Source organism: Ranitomeya variabilis, chromosome 6, assembly GCF_051348905.1.
Source record: "Ranitomeya variabilis isolate aRanVar5 chromosome 6, aRanVar5.hap1, whole genome shotgun sequence".
Taxonomy (NCBI): Eukaryota; Metazoa; Chordata; class Amphibia; order Anura; family Dendrobatidae; genus Ranitomeya; species Ranitomeya variabilis.
In genome coordinates, this window is record NC_135237.1 from 29,327,727 (window position 1) to 29,341,770 (window position 14,044).

Below are 14,044 nucleotides of genomic sequence, written 5' to 3' on the forward strand. Positions count from 1 at the left end.
CCGGTAGGGACCGGTCTGCAGGCAGGTATGTAGAACGGGTAAGAACCTGTTCAGACACGAGGACCTAGGAATAAGTAGATAAAGACCGCAAGAGCGGATGCAGAGCGAAAGCACAGGAGCTAGAGCCAAGAACAGAAATGCAGGAGGCGGAGCCAAGAGCAGGAGGCGGAGCCAAGTGCAAAACCGCAGGAGGTGGAGCCAAGAGCTGGAGGCGGAGCCAAGTGCAAAATCACAGGAGGCGGAACCAAGAGCTGGAGGCGGAGCCAAGTGCAGACAGGCAGGAGGCGGAGCCAAGAGCTGGCGGCGGAGCCAAGTGCAGGAGAAGTAGAACTGCAAAGAGCGGAGCCAGGTAGAATCGCAAAGAGCGGAGCCAGGTAGAACCGCAAAGAGCGGAGCCAGGTAGAACCTGCAAAGAGCGGAGCCAGGTAGAACCGCAAAGAGCGGAGCCAGGTAGAACCGCAAAGAGCGGAGCCAGGTAGAACCGCAAGGAGCGGAGCCAGGTAGAACCGCAAGGAGCGGAGCCAGGTAGAACCGCAAGGAGCGGAGCCAGGTAGAACCGCAAGGAGCGGAGCCAGGTAGAACCGCAAGGAGCGGAGCCAGGTAGAACCGCAAGGAGCGGAGCCAGGTAGAACCGCAAGGAGCGGAGCCAGGTAGAACCGCAAGGAGCGGAGCCAGGTAGAACCGCAAGGAGCGGAGCCAGGTAGAACCGCAAGGAGCGGAGCCAGGTAGAACCGCAAGGAGCGGAGCCAGGTAGAACCGCAAGGAGCGGAGAGGTGCTGCGGGAGGGGTCTCTGCAGCAAAGCTGAGCAGAGCCACAAAGAATGTGGAGAGAAGCTGCAGCAAGGGATAACTGCAACAGCAGAAGATAAGCTGAGTAGAAAGGAGCAGAAACGCAGAAGTGAGGAGCAGAGGTAAAGTCACAAAGGTTCAGAGCAGGCAGAGCTGCAAGAGTGCGGAGTGAAAGCAGACTGAGAATACAAGGAAAGGCAACAGGGAAGGAAGCCAAAGACTAGGAGACAGAGGTAAGACTAAGTGCAGACAAGGCAATGGAACAAGACACAAGGACAAAGACACTGGGACCAGGATATTCTGCCTCCTGGTGGGCGGACAACAAGACCAAGGAAATAACACAGAGAATCCTCCGGAGAGGGAGTAACTCAGAGAAAGGCCAGGCAAACTCAGAAGCAAGACACTAACTGAGCTAACACATTGCACAGGCCCAGACCACTGGGTGGAGCTGAACTAAATACTGGAGGTCTCCTGGCAATTGGTCAGGAACAGATTGGACAGATGCACCTGATTCCTATAAGAACCAGAGAGTTCAGGCGCCGCCCCTCTATACACAGAACCATGAAGCATGCAGAGAGCAGAGACACAGAACATGGAGCTGGCAAAAAACAGAAACCACATCATGGCCTGGAGCAGTGGGTAAGATAGTGTGAGAAATGAGAGGCCATGCCGTGATGCCAGCAGAGTTGTTACAGAGGAGAACAGAACTGTGTGAGGTCTTGAGAAACAAAATTGTTGAAAAATAATCAACAATCCATGATGCGCAACATAATCAAGAAGTTTACAACCCATGGCACTGTATCTAATCTCCCTGGACGTGGACGGCAGAGAATAATTGATGAAAGGTTGCAACGCAGGCTAGTCCAGATGTTGTATAAGCAGCCCCAATCAAGTTCTAAAGAAATTCCAGCTGTTCTGCAGGCTCAGGGTGCATCAGTGTCAGCGTGAACTATCCATCGACATTTGAATGAAATGAAACGCTATGGTAGGAGACCCAGGAGGACCCCGCTGCTGAAACAGAGACATAAATAAGCTAAACTGCAGTTTGCCAAAATGTACGTGAGTAAGCCAAAATCCTTCTGGGAAAGCGTCTTGTGCACAGATGAGACCAAGATAGAGCTTTTTGGTAAAGCACATCATTCTACTGTTTACCAAAAATGGAATGAGGCCTACAAAGAAAAGAACACAGTATCTACAGTCAAAGATGAAAAACTTTGTAGAAAAAATCCAGCTCACTGTAGTAGAATAACCCGAACCATATTCCCCTTGATATCCTCTAGTATTTCTGTGTAATTTTTAGGGGTCTATCTGTTTCTTTTGTTTTCTACTTTATGAAGCCCCATTTACCTATCTATGAATTGGTGTTTACAGTTATTTATTCCAAAAGAGTGTGTAACCAAATATTAAACTGAGGGTACCAACATTTTTTTTCAACCTATTTTTGGAGTTGTGTGTGACATTATATCCAATTTGCCTTTTTTTCTGTTATTTTTTTTTTTGTGTCTGTTGTTCCAACACACACAAAACATGTGTATAACGAAACATGTATAATTGCAATAATTTTCTGGGAAAAATGCTTCATTTTCTGAGAGAATGTTAAGGGTTCCAATACTTTCGGCCATGACTGTAGATGATAAATGTATGAATCCTGGGAGTCTGAATGCTAAGAATCGTCACTCGTTCTAAGAACTGGGGTACCAAAGTCCATTGTGTGAATAGAGCAGTAGTGAGCATGTGCAGCCAACAATCGCATAGACCGTTAATGAAGCAGAGGTCGCACATGCTCAGTAACATTTCATGCAGGGAACTTTGAGACAGCTGTTTTCTGGATTACTGGGAATCTCAGTGGTAACACCCCTAAGGATCATACATGTATCTTCCATATGATATATATTGTTTATAGGACAACCCTTTCAAGCCGTTTCCTTTTTGTTTTGCAGTCCTCGGTAATGTCAGTCTGCTTTGCTCGCTTTCATCCAAATCTGGTGATTGGTGGGACATACTCTGGACAGATAGTACTATGGGATAACCGCAGCCACAGGAGGACTCCAGTTCAGAGGACGCCACTTTCTGCTGCAGCGCACACGGTGAGCTCCTTATATTGGCCAAACACTCCATTTTGATATTTATGATATGCATATAACACCATCATTGCATTATACATCACCCTGCTATATAAATTATCACTTATCCAATGGATAACTTTCATGTATGCTCAGCAATCACAGCACTTAGTGCCATTGACATTGAATGCAGGGCACATGCACGATCTACCCTTTATCCAACCCCTCCTGGTTGCAGTTTTGAAACTTTTGTCCCACACTCCTGGCACTAGTAGATAGGCGATAATGTGTGTAGACCAGAATGCCCCTTTAAACATATATTTGGGAATATGTTTTTCTTATTCCTAATTTTAGTAGTCTGGTATATTGGATATTTTATTACCTTGCTGGTCTCAATGATACAATAGATAATAATGTAAAAGGCTCACTATATGAGGTGGATCCTCAAAGCCCAAGGTCCGGGTGGGCACACGGGAGCAGCAGGCAATTGAGGCATGTGGGAAACGCAGATAGGTAGCAGAGGTACTGGAAGCTGCAGGCAGACAGGAGACTTCCGGGAGACCACAGACAGGTAACAGAGGTCAGGCAGACAAGATACGTCCTGGAAACTGCAGGTGGATATGCAGCAATGGTTCTGTAAAACTGGGAACAAGTACCAGAGGTACTTGAATCTGCAGGCAGACCAGAGACTTCTGGGAGATCACAGACAGGTAACAGATGTCCTGAAAGCCACAGGTGGACACGTAGCAGAGGAACTGGAAGCTGCAGGCAGACTGGAGATGTTTGGGAGCCGAGAGACAGCAGAGGTTCTGGAAGCCAGAGGTCCTGAAGACAGCAGGTGGACAGATATCAGAAGCTCTGAAAGACCGAGAACAAGTAGCAGAGGTACTGGAAGCTGCAGGCAGACCAGAGACATCCGGCAAATCATAGACAGGTGGCAGAGATCCTGGAAGCCTCAGGCGGACAGGAGACTTCCTGGACACTGCAGGCAAACACATAGCAGAGGTACTCGAAGCTGCAGACTGGAGACTTTTGGGAGACAGCAGACAGCTAGCAGAGGTCATGGAAGCCGCATATGGACAGGAGACGTCCTGGAAATAGCATCTGAACACGTTGCAGAGGCCCTGGAAAACAAGTATCAGAGATACTGGAAGCCACAGGCAGACAGGAGATGTCCTGGAGACTGCAGACACATAACTGAGGTACTGGAAGACACAGATGGGCTGGAGACCGCAAACAGGTAACTCTAAAGGTACCTTCACACTAAACGATTTTGCAACGATATCGCTAGCGATCTGTGACGTTGCAGCGTCCTGGATAGCGATATCGTTGTGTTTGACAGGCAGCAGCGATCAGAATCCTGCTGTGCCATCGCTGGTCGTTGCTGAAAGTCCAGAACTTTATTTCGTCGCTGGATCTCCCGTAGACATCGCTGGATCGGTGTGTGTGACACCGATCCAGCGATGTCTTCACTGGTAACCAGGGTAAACATCGGGTTACTAAGCGCAGGGCCGCGCTTAGTAACCCAATGTTTACCCTGGTTACCAGCGTAAACGTAAAAAAAACCAAACAGTACATACTCACATTCCGGTGTCCGTCAGGTCCCTTGCCGTCTGCTTCCCGCACAGACTGTGAATGCCGGCCGTAAAGTGAAAGCAGAGCACAGCGGTGACGTCACCGCTGTGCTGTGCCTTACGGCTGGCACTGACACAGTCAGTGCGGGAAGCGGACGCCGGGGGACCTGACGGACACCGGAATGTGAGTATGTACTGTTTGCTTTTTTTTACGTTTACGCTGGTAACCAGGGTAAACATCGGGTTACTAAGCGCGGCCCTGCGCTTAGTAACCCGATGTTTACCCTGGTTACCAGGGGACTTCGGCATCGTTGGTCGCTGGAGAGCTGTCTGTGTGACAGCTCTCCAGCGACCACACAGCAACGAAACAGCGACGCTGCAGCGATCGGCATCGTTGTCTGTATCGCTGCAGCGTCGCTTAGTGTGAAGGTACCTAAAGGGTCTGGAAGCCACAGGCAGCTAGGAGACATACTGGAGACCGCAGACAGGGAGCTGTGCACAGACAATCTAAAAATCTTAATACCAAGACACAGACTTGTGTCTTGGTAGGCCTTACATAGGCCTAGGAAGCTCAACACATGGGAGCATGCTGAGCTACTTGCCAAGCCGAACGTGGAGTTAGTTTAGCGGACTGGGGTGTAGGAAGCAGAGCTAACATGCTAATCACTGGGGGTGCCCCCATCTGTGACCCTCCATCAATTCCAAGAATGGGGCTCTAAAGTTCTCCATTTCAACAGAGCAATGGCCACGCATGCACACCATCTCCATGTATAATAAATGAAGATACTTCAGAGCTTCATTCCTTGGATCTGTGGTGGTCCCAATGGTGCAGCTTTTGTCATGATTTTTAGACAGTTCTTATCTGTCTGTATACATCTGTATACACCAGTAACTCCTTGTATTTACCAAATATCCGTATATACCATCATAAGCCAATGATTCCAATATCAAGATAAAGCTATCATAAAAAAACCTCATTAAAGACAGATAAAAAGTTAAACCTTTATTAATGATTCAAAGAAATGCTTGCAGCATCCATCCATCTAACCTCCTGAAGAGCCATGTGGCGAAACGCGTAGAGGTGACATGACATCTGAATGATAAACACTCCCCTCTGACTATTTCATTGCCATCATGCTTTATTATATGTCCTACTGGAGAATCTAGCTTTGGTGCAGACGTGTGGACACTTTTTTGTTATTATCTAATATCCTATCGGAGGATTTATCTATGTGGATAATCTAGTGTTGGTGCATATTTATGGACACGCTTTTGTCATTATCTAATATCCTATTAGAGGATTCAGCCTTGGGTTATATCTATGGACATTTGGTCAGTATGATTTAGCTGATATTTTACTGATGGGTGGAGTTTGTATACTCCTATATGAAGGTTATAGCCATCGTATCAGCACCTATAAATACTCTGTTTCCACACATTATCTTTTGCTAAACCCCTGGATTTGGAGACTATTAGGGCTTCCCAGGGACAGCCGATGTGGAGCGGGGGCACCATATCCACTGACCAGTGGGTGCCAACCTCCGCTGTTCATGCAGGGCACAGCGCAGGGGTCATGCAATCTATATTCGACCATTTATATCCTCTTTACCATTGTGCATGACGGGTTACTTTGATCTTATAGCCACCTACTTGCCTCTTTTTTCTACTGTCCTTTCAGCATTTACTGAGTGTGGGTCCCCTTAGGACACGAGAGTTGTGCATTGGTCACTTATGGCGAGGGCCACACAGGACAATAGGGTCAGTCATTGTTGAGCAGGGGCACCATTTTCGGAATTATCTTTGTAGGGTGCCAACCTCCGCAGGTAGGCCAGGGACCATTTATAGGGTGGACGTAGTATGCACCTTTCTGTATGGTGTGTCTCACTGTATGTTGTTTGTCCCCTTTCTTTGAATCATTAATAAAGGTTTAACTTTTTATCTGTCTTTAATGAGGTTTTTTTTTATGATAGCTTTTTCAAATATAACCTCGTGTAAATTAGGATTTTTGCAATATCAAGATAAATACAATTTCCATAGAACTTTCAACAGCTATTTCTATGCAGTGCAACATGTCGTCCTTCATTCACTTACTGTTCGGACCCCTGTGAACGATAATGGCTATCATAGGGTTGTGTCTGTCTTTTCCAGCATCCTATCTACTGTGTGAATGTGGTGGGGACGCAGAACGCGCATAACCTTATTACTGTTTCCACTGACGGTAAATTGTGCTCCTGGAGTTTGGATATGCTCTCAGCTCCACAGGTGGGTGTTTATTTAGCTCCATGAGAACCACTCTGCCTAATGCATTAATGGACACGGACTGAGAGTGCCTGAAACAAATGGATATAAGTAGAAAAGTTAAACTTTCTTCTAACAGGAAAAACTTATGTTTGCAAATGCCGCAACAAAACAGTATTTACAGAAGCAAAAAAAGTCTGAAAAGTCAATAATTTCATAAATCAGGACCTCTAGGATCATCTCAAGTAGTGGTGGTTATACAGTTGAGAAAGTGTCACAAATCCTTCTTACTTGACTACTAATTACTTTCTGAAGACTTTTCCAGCTTTTCAAGAGTTACTTTACTTTTTTGATACTTTCTGAAAACTTTGAAAACTTCTTCAGTTCTTTCAGAGTTACTTTATATTTTTGATACTTTCTTGAAATTGAAGATTTCTGCAGCTCTTCAGGTGTTACTTTATCTTATTGATACATCCTAGAAACTTGAATACTTCTTGCGTTCTTTCAGTTTTTTTTTTCTTATCTTATTAATATTTTCTTTATACTTTGCAGAAATGATGAAGGCTTCTCCAACTTCTCAAGAATTTCATACTTTTTTGATACTTCCTGGAAATGTTAAAGACTTTTCTAGCTCTTCAAAAGTTATTTCCTATAGTTTCATTTTTATTGATACTTCCTAGTTATTTTGAAGACTTATTCAGTTCTAGATCATGTAATTTAGTGTGTGACTGGAATGTTGAGAATTCTTCTGTTGTGTCACACTTTACTTTCTAGAAATTCTGAACACTTCCAGCTCTAGAAAAGTTACTTTATTTTCTTTATACTAACTAGGAATCTTAAATATTTATCCAGCTTCTCGTCAAGAGTTACTTTTAATACTTACTTTGTAGAAATTTGGAAGTATTTTCCAGTTCTTCAAAAGTCACTTTATTTTCTTGATACTCTGTAGAAATTCTGAAGACTTTTCTAACTTTCAAATAGTTTATTTTTTATGATACTGTCTACAAATCCTCCATCTCTTCAAGAGTTTTTTTTTTACCTTATTTGATACTTTCTTCACACTTTGTAGAAATTCTGAAGATTTATCCAACCCCTCAAGAGATGGTTCATCTTTTCTCATACTTTCTTGCCACTTTATAGAAAGTCTGAAACCATTTCCAGCTTTTCAATTTTTTTTTTTCATTCCTTCTCGATGCTTAATAGAACTTTTGAAGACTTTCTTCAGTTCTTCAAGTGTTATTTTTCTTCCTTGATTCATTCTAAAAACCATAAAGACTTTTCCAGCTCTTCTTTGTCTGGAAGCTTTTCAAAAATTCTGAGAACTTGTCCTGTCTCATCAAGAGTTATTTTATCTTTTATATACTTTTTAGAAACCCTGAAGACTTTTTCAGTCCTTCGAGAGTTAGTATTTCTCCTCGGTAGTTTGTAGAAGGCTTCTTCTGCTCTTTAGAATTATCATCTTGATACTTTCTAGAAATCCCATTAACAGCTCAAGTTCTAAATGAGGACTTTTTCTAGTTTTCATGATACCTTATAGACATTCTGAAGACTTATCCTGTTCCTTAAAAGTTTCTTTTTATTCTCCTTTATACTTTGTAGACATGCTGAAGACGACTCCAGTTCTACAAGAGTTGTTTTAATCTCCTTCATACTTTCTAGAAATTCTGAAGACTGATCTTGCTCTTCTAGAGTTGCTTTCTATTCTTGATAACTCTTATTAGTGATACTTGCCCAACTTTTAATTTGAGTTGATTACTTTTAGCATATACAAGATTTTCGGTACATCCTAAATATTGGAAGAAATTTTACTTGTGGGATTTCAGAAATTATTTAAGCAAACCAAAAAATGTCTACACAGTTGCGCACGTTGAGTCCGGGCCGCATCTGCTTCTACATACCCTGTATGAAAAGTTCCCAAGCTTTGGCTCCCCAAGTGTCACAGAACTACATATCCCAGCAAGCAACAGTCAGAGCATGTAAGAGTTGTAGGTTTGCCGTGAAAGTGTACGATTTATGGAAGAAGTAGGGAAATGGCACCCCTGGGCCATTTATGCCCTTCATAGGAGCTTCCTACAGATCTTAATGGTGGTCCTCTATCTTTTACGGCTAGCCTTGTTATTATCAGTGTGGCTTACTGAATATCTGGACACTTTTCTGATTTTGGTTCAGCTATTATAAATAGTTGTTTTTTTATTTTTAGAATTGAAAATCTGTTTTCTAATTTAGTTGATTTTGTTTCAGGAAAGTATGGAACTGGTCTACAACAAGTCCAAGTCAGTAGCAGTTACCGGGATGGCGTTCCCTACAGGAGACGTTAACAATTTTGTGGTGGGGAGCGAAGAAGGGACAGTTTACGCTGCATGCCGTCACGGAAGGTAGAGTCACGCGTTGCCTTTTCTTATCAGTGCATTATATATACTTACACTAAATCAAACCTGTGTCGCCTGATGAATAAATATATCATATGCTTTAACAGAGATACAGGTCTACACCCCACAGACAAGGATGTGTCAGGAAAGCTGTATACAGACCCTTTTCTGCGTGTAAAGCATATTGTTACTGATCTGCCTTATACAACTATTAATGTCTTGCCCGAATTCTCATAATAATGAGATGACTCTGCTAACTCTGTCTGATTCTATACAGCAAAGCTAAAAATTGAACTAAAGAACTTGGGAAGTGTCTGTGTATTGTGGTTGTTCCAGTGGAGCAGCTGAGAACCAAAATATTTTTGGCCTAATATATATTTTTATTAATTAAAATATAAAAAAATGATAAAAAATAAATGTTATGCAGCACAACAGCATTATGAGCAGATGAAGTCAATAGGCAAATATGAAACACACTACAGCGTGGGCCATTTATATGGATACACCTAAATAAAATGGGATTGGTTGGTGATATCAACTTCCTGTTTGTGGCACATTAGTATATGAGAAGGGGAAAACTTTTTAAGATGGGTGGTGACCATGGCGGCCATTTTGAAGTTGTCCATTTTGGATACAACTTTATTTTTCTCAAAGGGAAGAGGGTCATGTGACACATCAAACTTATTGAGAATTTCACAAGAAAAACAAAGGTGTGCTTGGTTTTAACGTAACTTTATTCTTTCATGAGTTATTTACAAGTTTATAACCACTTATAAAATGTGTTCAAAGTGCTGCCCATTGTGTTGGATTGTCAATGCAACCCTCTACTCCCACTCTTGACACACTGATAGCAACACCGCAGAAGAAATGCTAGCACAGGCTTCCAGTATCCGTTGTTTCAGATGCTGCACATCTCGCATCTTCACAGCATAGACAGTTGTCTTCAGATGACCCCAAAGATAAAAGTCTGAGGGGGTCAGATCGGGAGACCTTGGTGGCCATTCAACTGGCCCACGATGACCAATCCAGATTCCAGGAAACTGTTCATGTAGGAATGCTCGGATCTGACATCCAAGATGGTGCACCACATGACCCTCTTCCCATTTGAAAAAATAAAGTTGGATCCAAAATTGCCAACTTCAAAATGTCCACCATGGTCACCACTCATCTTGAAAAGTTTTCCCTCTCCCATATACCAATGTGCCACAAACAGGAAGTTGATATCACCAATCATTCCCATTTTATTTAGGTGTATCCATATAAATGGCCCACCCTGTACAACAGTACATTTATGTGGGCTTTTTATGTCCCTTAAGTGCATTTTTATCTGCTCTTTGCTTCACTGCTCTTATAGTAGAGAACCTTCCTCTATACTTTACTGATTATACCGTAGAGAACCCTTCTCCATGCTGCACTGTTCTTACAGTAGAGAACCCACCTGTATATTTCACTTCTCTTACAGTAGAGAACCTTCTCTATGCTGCACTGTTCTTACAGTAGAGAACCCACCTGTATATTTCACTTCTCTTACAGTAGAGAACCCTTCTCCATGCTGCACTGTTCTTACAGTAGAGAACCCTCCTGTATATTTCACTTCTCTTACAGTAGAGAACCTTCTCTATGCTGCACTGTTCTTACAGTAGAGAACCCTCCTGTATATTTCACTTCTCTTACAGTAGAGAACCTTCTCTATGCTGCACTGTTCTTACAGTAGAGAACCCACCTGTATATTTCACTTCTCTTACAGTAGAGAACCCTTCTCCATGCTGCACTGTTCTTACAGTAGAGAACCCTCCTGTATATTTCACTTCTCTTACAGTAGAGAACCTTCTCTATGCTGCACTGTTCTTACAGTAGAGAACCCACCTGTATATTTCACCTGTCTTACAGTAGAGAACCCTCCTCTATGCTTTAAAGATATTACAGTAAAGAACTCTCATTTAAGCTTTACCGCTCTTACAGTAGAGAACTCCCCTTTATATTTATCTGCTCTTACAGTAGAGAACCCTCCTCTATGCTTTCTACTTTCCGCTATGCTCTGGGGGAAAAATATGCAAATTAGCTCCAAATTCAGAATAAAAGAAAGCTGTGTCTCGAGTGCCACTTATTGTAGTTAACTTTTTTTTTTTAACAATATTCCTGTGGTTTAAATCCTTAGTTGTGTTGCAAAACTCTTGTGGCACTTGAGAGACAATTTACTTCCTTTAGGAAACTTAATTTTAATATGCATGGTTACAAGCCAAAATAAAAACAGCGAACGAAGCAGGAACTGCGACACTTCATATGCTATCTAGTTGCTGTTCCTGGTTACTGCAGCTCAGCTTCTATTGAAGTGAATGTTATCTGAGGCTGCAGTACCAGTAATGACCACTACGCAGTGTATGGTGCTTCTTCCAAAATTGGATTGATGATGGGCGCCAGGTGGCATAGCCCCACTGATCTGATATTTGATGATGTCCTGATAGGTCATCATTTTCTCAAGCCTGGAAAATCCCTTTAAGACCGTATTTCCCATTCTACAAGAATCCTTTGAAATGATTCTACTATTTTTTTTGCATCCACTTAATAGATGGCAGATGTTGAGCAGTTAGTAATTGAACTTTGCAATGTGTGTGCAGCAAAGCCGGCATCAGCGAAGTGTTTGAAGGCCACCAGGGCCCAATCACAGGACTCAACTGCCACAGCGCCGTGGGAGCCATCGACTTCTCCCATCTGTTCCTGACATCATCCTTCGACTGGACGGTCAAGCTGTGGACCACTAAGGTGAGCGCTGCCACTAGACTTTTCCTACTTTTTCCTTCTTAAAAAAAAAAATTATTTCTAATTTATTTATTTTTTGTGACACCCAAGTTCTCGATCTCCGTGCTGGACTCCAGCCAAAATATGTGTGAAAATAATAAAATTTGATTTGTATCTTTTTTTTTTTTTTTTTTTTTTATTATTAAAGGTTCCTTTTCTTTTTTTTAAACTGGTCCCCATTAATATGGACCATGTGTCAGAGCTATGAAAGTACAGGAGAGGTAATGAGAATATTGTACGGCCGCGGATCACATTTCGTACATATGGCAATGTGATACCGTTGACGGTAGCGTTACATGAAGATGACATCTAGTGATCTGAGAACTAATTTCTTCAGAATTCGTCAATTTTTTAAAATATGGAAACCTTAAACTCGTATAAAAGGTTACGTCCCTCTGTCCGCGCAAGTGGCTTCCATTAAGTCTCCTAGGTATTTTTCCATTACCGTTTGGTACCTGCGAACTTCAGCTTGGAAGAAATGGGAATTCTTGGCCTCCTGCGGAGGAATAGAGTTTAGTTTTGATGGAATGGAGACATGAGATCGTATCGTCTTCTACTTAGAAATCGTTGGGGCCCAGGTACGGAACGTGCCGGTGGTAGATGTGTCATATTATTAGGAGGTGTTGAAGTATGTTGCATCTTGTTTTTGCATGTCCGAAAATTTACGCTACTTTTTGGCAGAAATTTTGGACATTTCTTTGGCTGTAGAAGCCCCGGCCCTTCAGCTAAGCCTCACCTGCTTTTTAGGAAAATATCAAGAGCATTGAAAAGTTACAAAAAGTTGAAAATTCTTACCAAAATGTGCAATTTTTTCCTATTTGAAAACGAGCACAAATTTCCACCGGTGGCTCCGTAAAGAATATGCACCCCCCCTACTTTTATCACAGTAGTGCTGCTAAAAGTAGCAATCGACCTTTATACCCCCAAAAAGTGCCAATTCCTTCATCTGAATAGTTCTTGCACGAACTTTGCTACGACTTACGGCGATGGCAGATATTCTCTTGGGCTCAATAGGAGAAGGTTCTCTTGGAAGTGTCCAACGGGCAGAAATTCGTGCAAGTTTTCGAACGGCAAAAAAAATTGGCAAATTTTGGCAAGAATTTCTAACTTTTTGCAACTTTTCACTGCTCTCAACATTTTCCTAAAAACTATGTAGGGCCTAGCTAAAAGGCCTGGACCCTTAAAGCCAGAGAAATATCCAAAACTTTATGCTAAAAAAGGGGCAGAAATCATAGCTCAAAAATGTATCCCCAGTGGCCGGCAAAGATTTCACTTTCTGGGGCACAGACAGGCAAAAAAGAGTTAGATAAACGCCTTCTGATAATCTGACTCATCTTCCACCAGCTCATTCTGCACGTAGATCAGTGTACGAAAGGACAATCTTGGTAAATTTACTCAATTGTCTAGGGTTTAGGGCAACTGCCTCAGGCTCAGGAGCAAAGTGAAAAAACCCGGTAATATTCAGCAGCACGTGGTGGTGACTTTTAGGAATTGTGCTGTAATATGTGGGAACTATATGACACTATTTTGTGTGTTCTTAAAGGACATGTTATTTGGATACTGCATATTATGTGGACACTGTATGGCGGTATATATTTTTGAGAAAAATTTGAAACGTCCCCCAGCATCAAGCCCAGTAATTATTCTGATAATTTCAGACTAGTAATACTGCCATATTGCCCCATCATTCTCTGCGATGAATCCCACGTCATTGTTGGGTCCCTTCTGTGATGGACCCCTGGTTCATGCTGATCTAGCACCATTAACCGTGAACTTCTTCCTCGACTGCAGGTACATGCTTAAAATCCAATTTTCAGACCTCTCCAATGATCTGGTCCTACGTTTAGGTGATTAATATCATAGTCCCAGCTTATTCCTCTAACCATTAGAAAATTTGTGTGAAATCCCACAGCTTCACTGCTGTTACAGTAGAGAATCCTGATTTATGCCGACGGTAAAACTTTTTTTGCTCACGATGTAGTGAATACTCTTAACCAAAAACCAAGTATAGAATTTTATGATGCAGATCCATAATACAATGCCCATATAGTCTTTGGACACATAGCTTTACTGCTCTTACAGTAGATAACCACCTTCTATGCTTTAGTGCTCCTACAGGAGAGAACCCTCCTCTCTGTGTGACAGCTCTTACAGTAGAGAACCCTCCTCTCTGTGTGATAGCTCTTACAGTAGAGAACCCTCTACTATGCCC

The 14,044-nt window shown here is 42.5% G+C and overlaps 1 protein-coding gene across 5 annotated transcripts in view; it reads left to right on the forward strand.

Moving 5' to 3' along the window:
- Positions 1 to 14,044, forward strand: part of DYNC1I1 (dynein cytoplasmic 1 intermediate chain 1) — a 481,016-nt gene that overhangs the window by 343,375 nt on the left and 123,597 nt on the right. For all 5 annotated transcript variants that reach the window (XM_077268126.1, XM_077268129.1, XM_077268125.1 and 2 more), the window contains 4 exons: positions 2,730 to 2,876; positions 6,575 to 6,688; positions 8,906 to 9,039; positions 11,652 to 11,796. In XM_077268126.1, the coding sequence (XP_077124241.1) occupies positions 2,730 to 2,876; positions 6,575 to 6,688; positions 8,906 to 9,039; positions 11,652 to 11,796 (540 nt within the window). The remainder of the gene's footprint in view (positions 1 to 2,729; positions 2,877 to 6,574; positions 6,689 to 8,905; positions 9,040 to 11,651; positions 11,797 to 14,044) is intronic.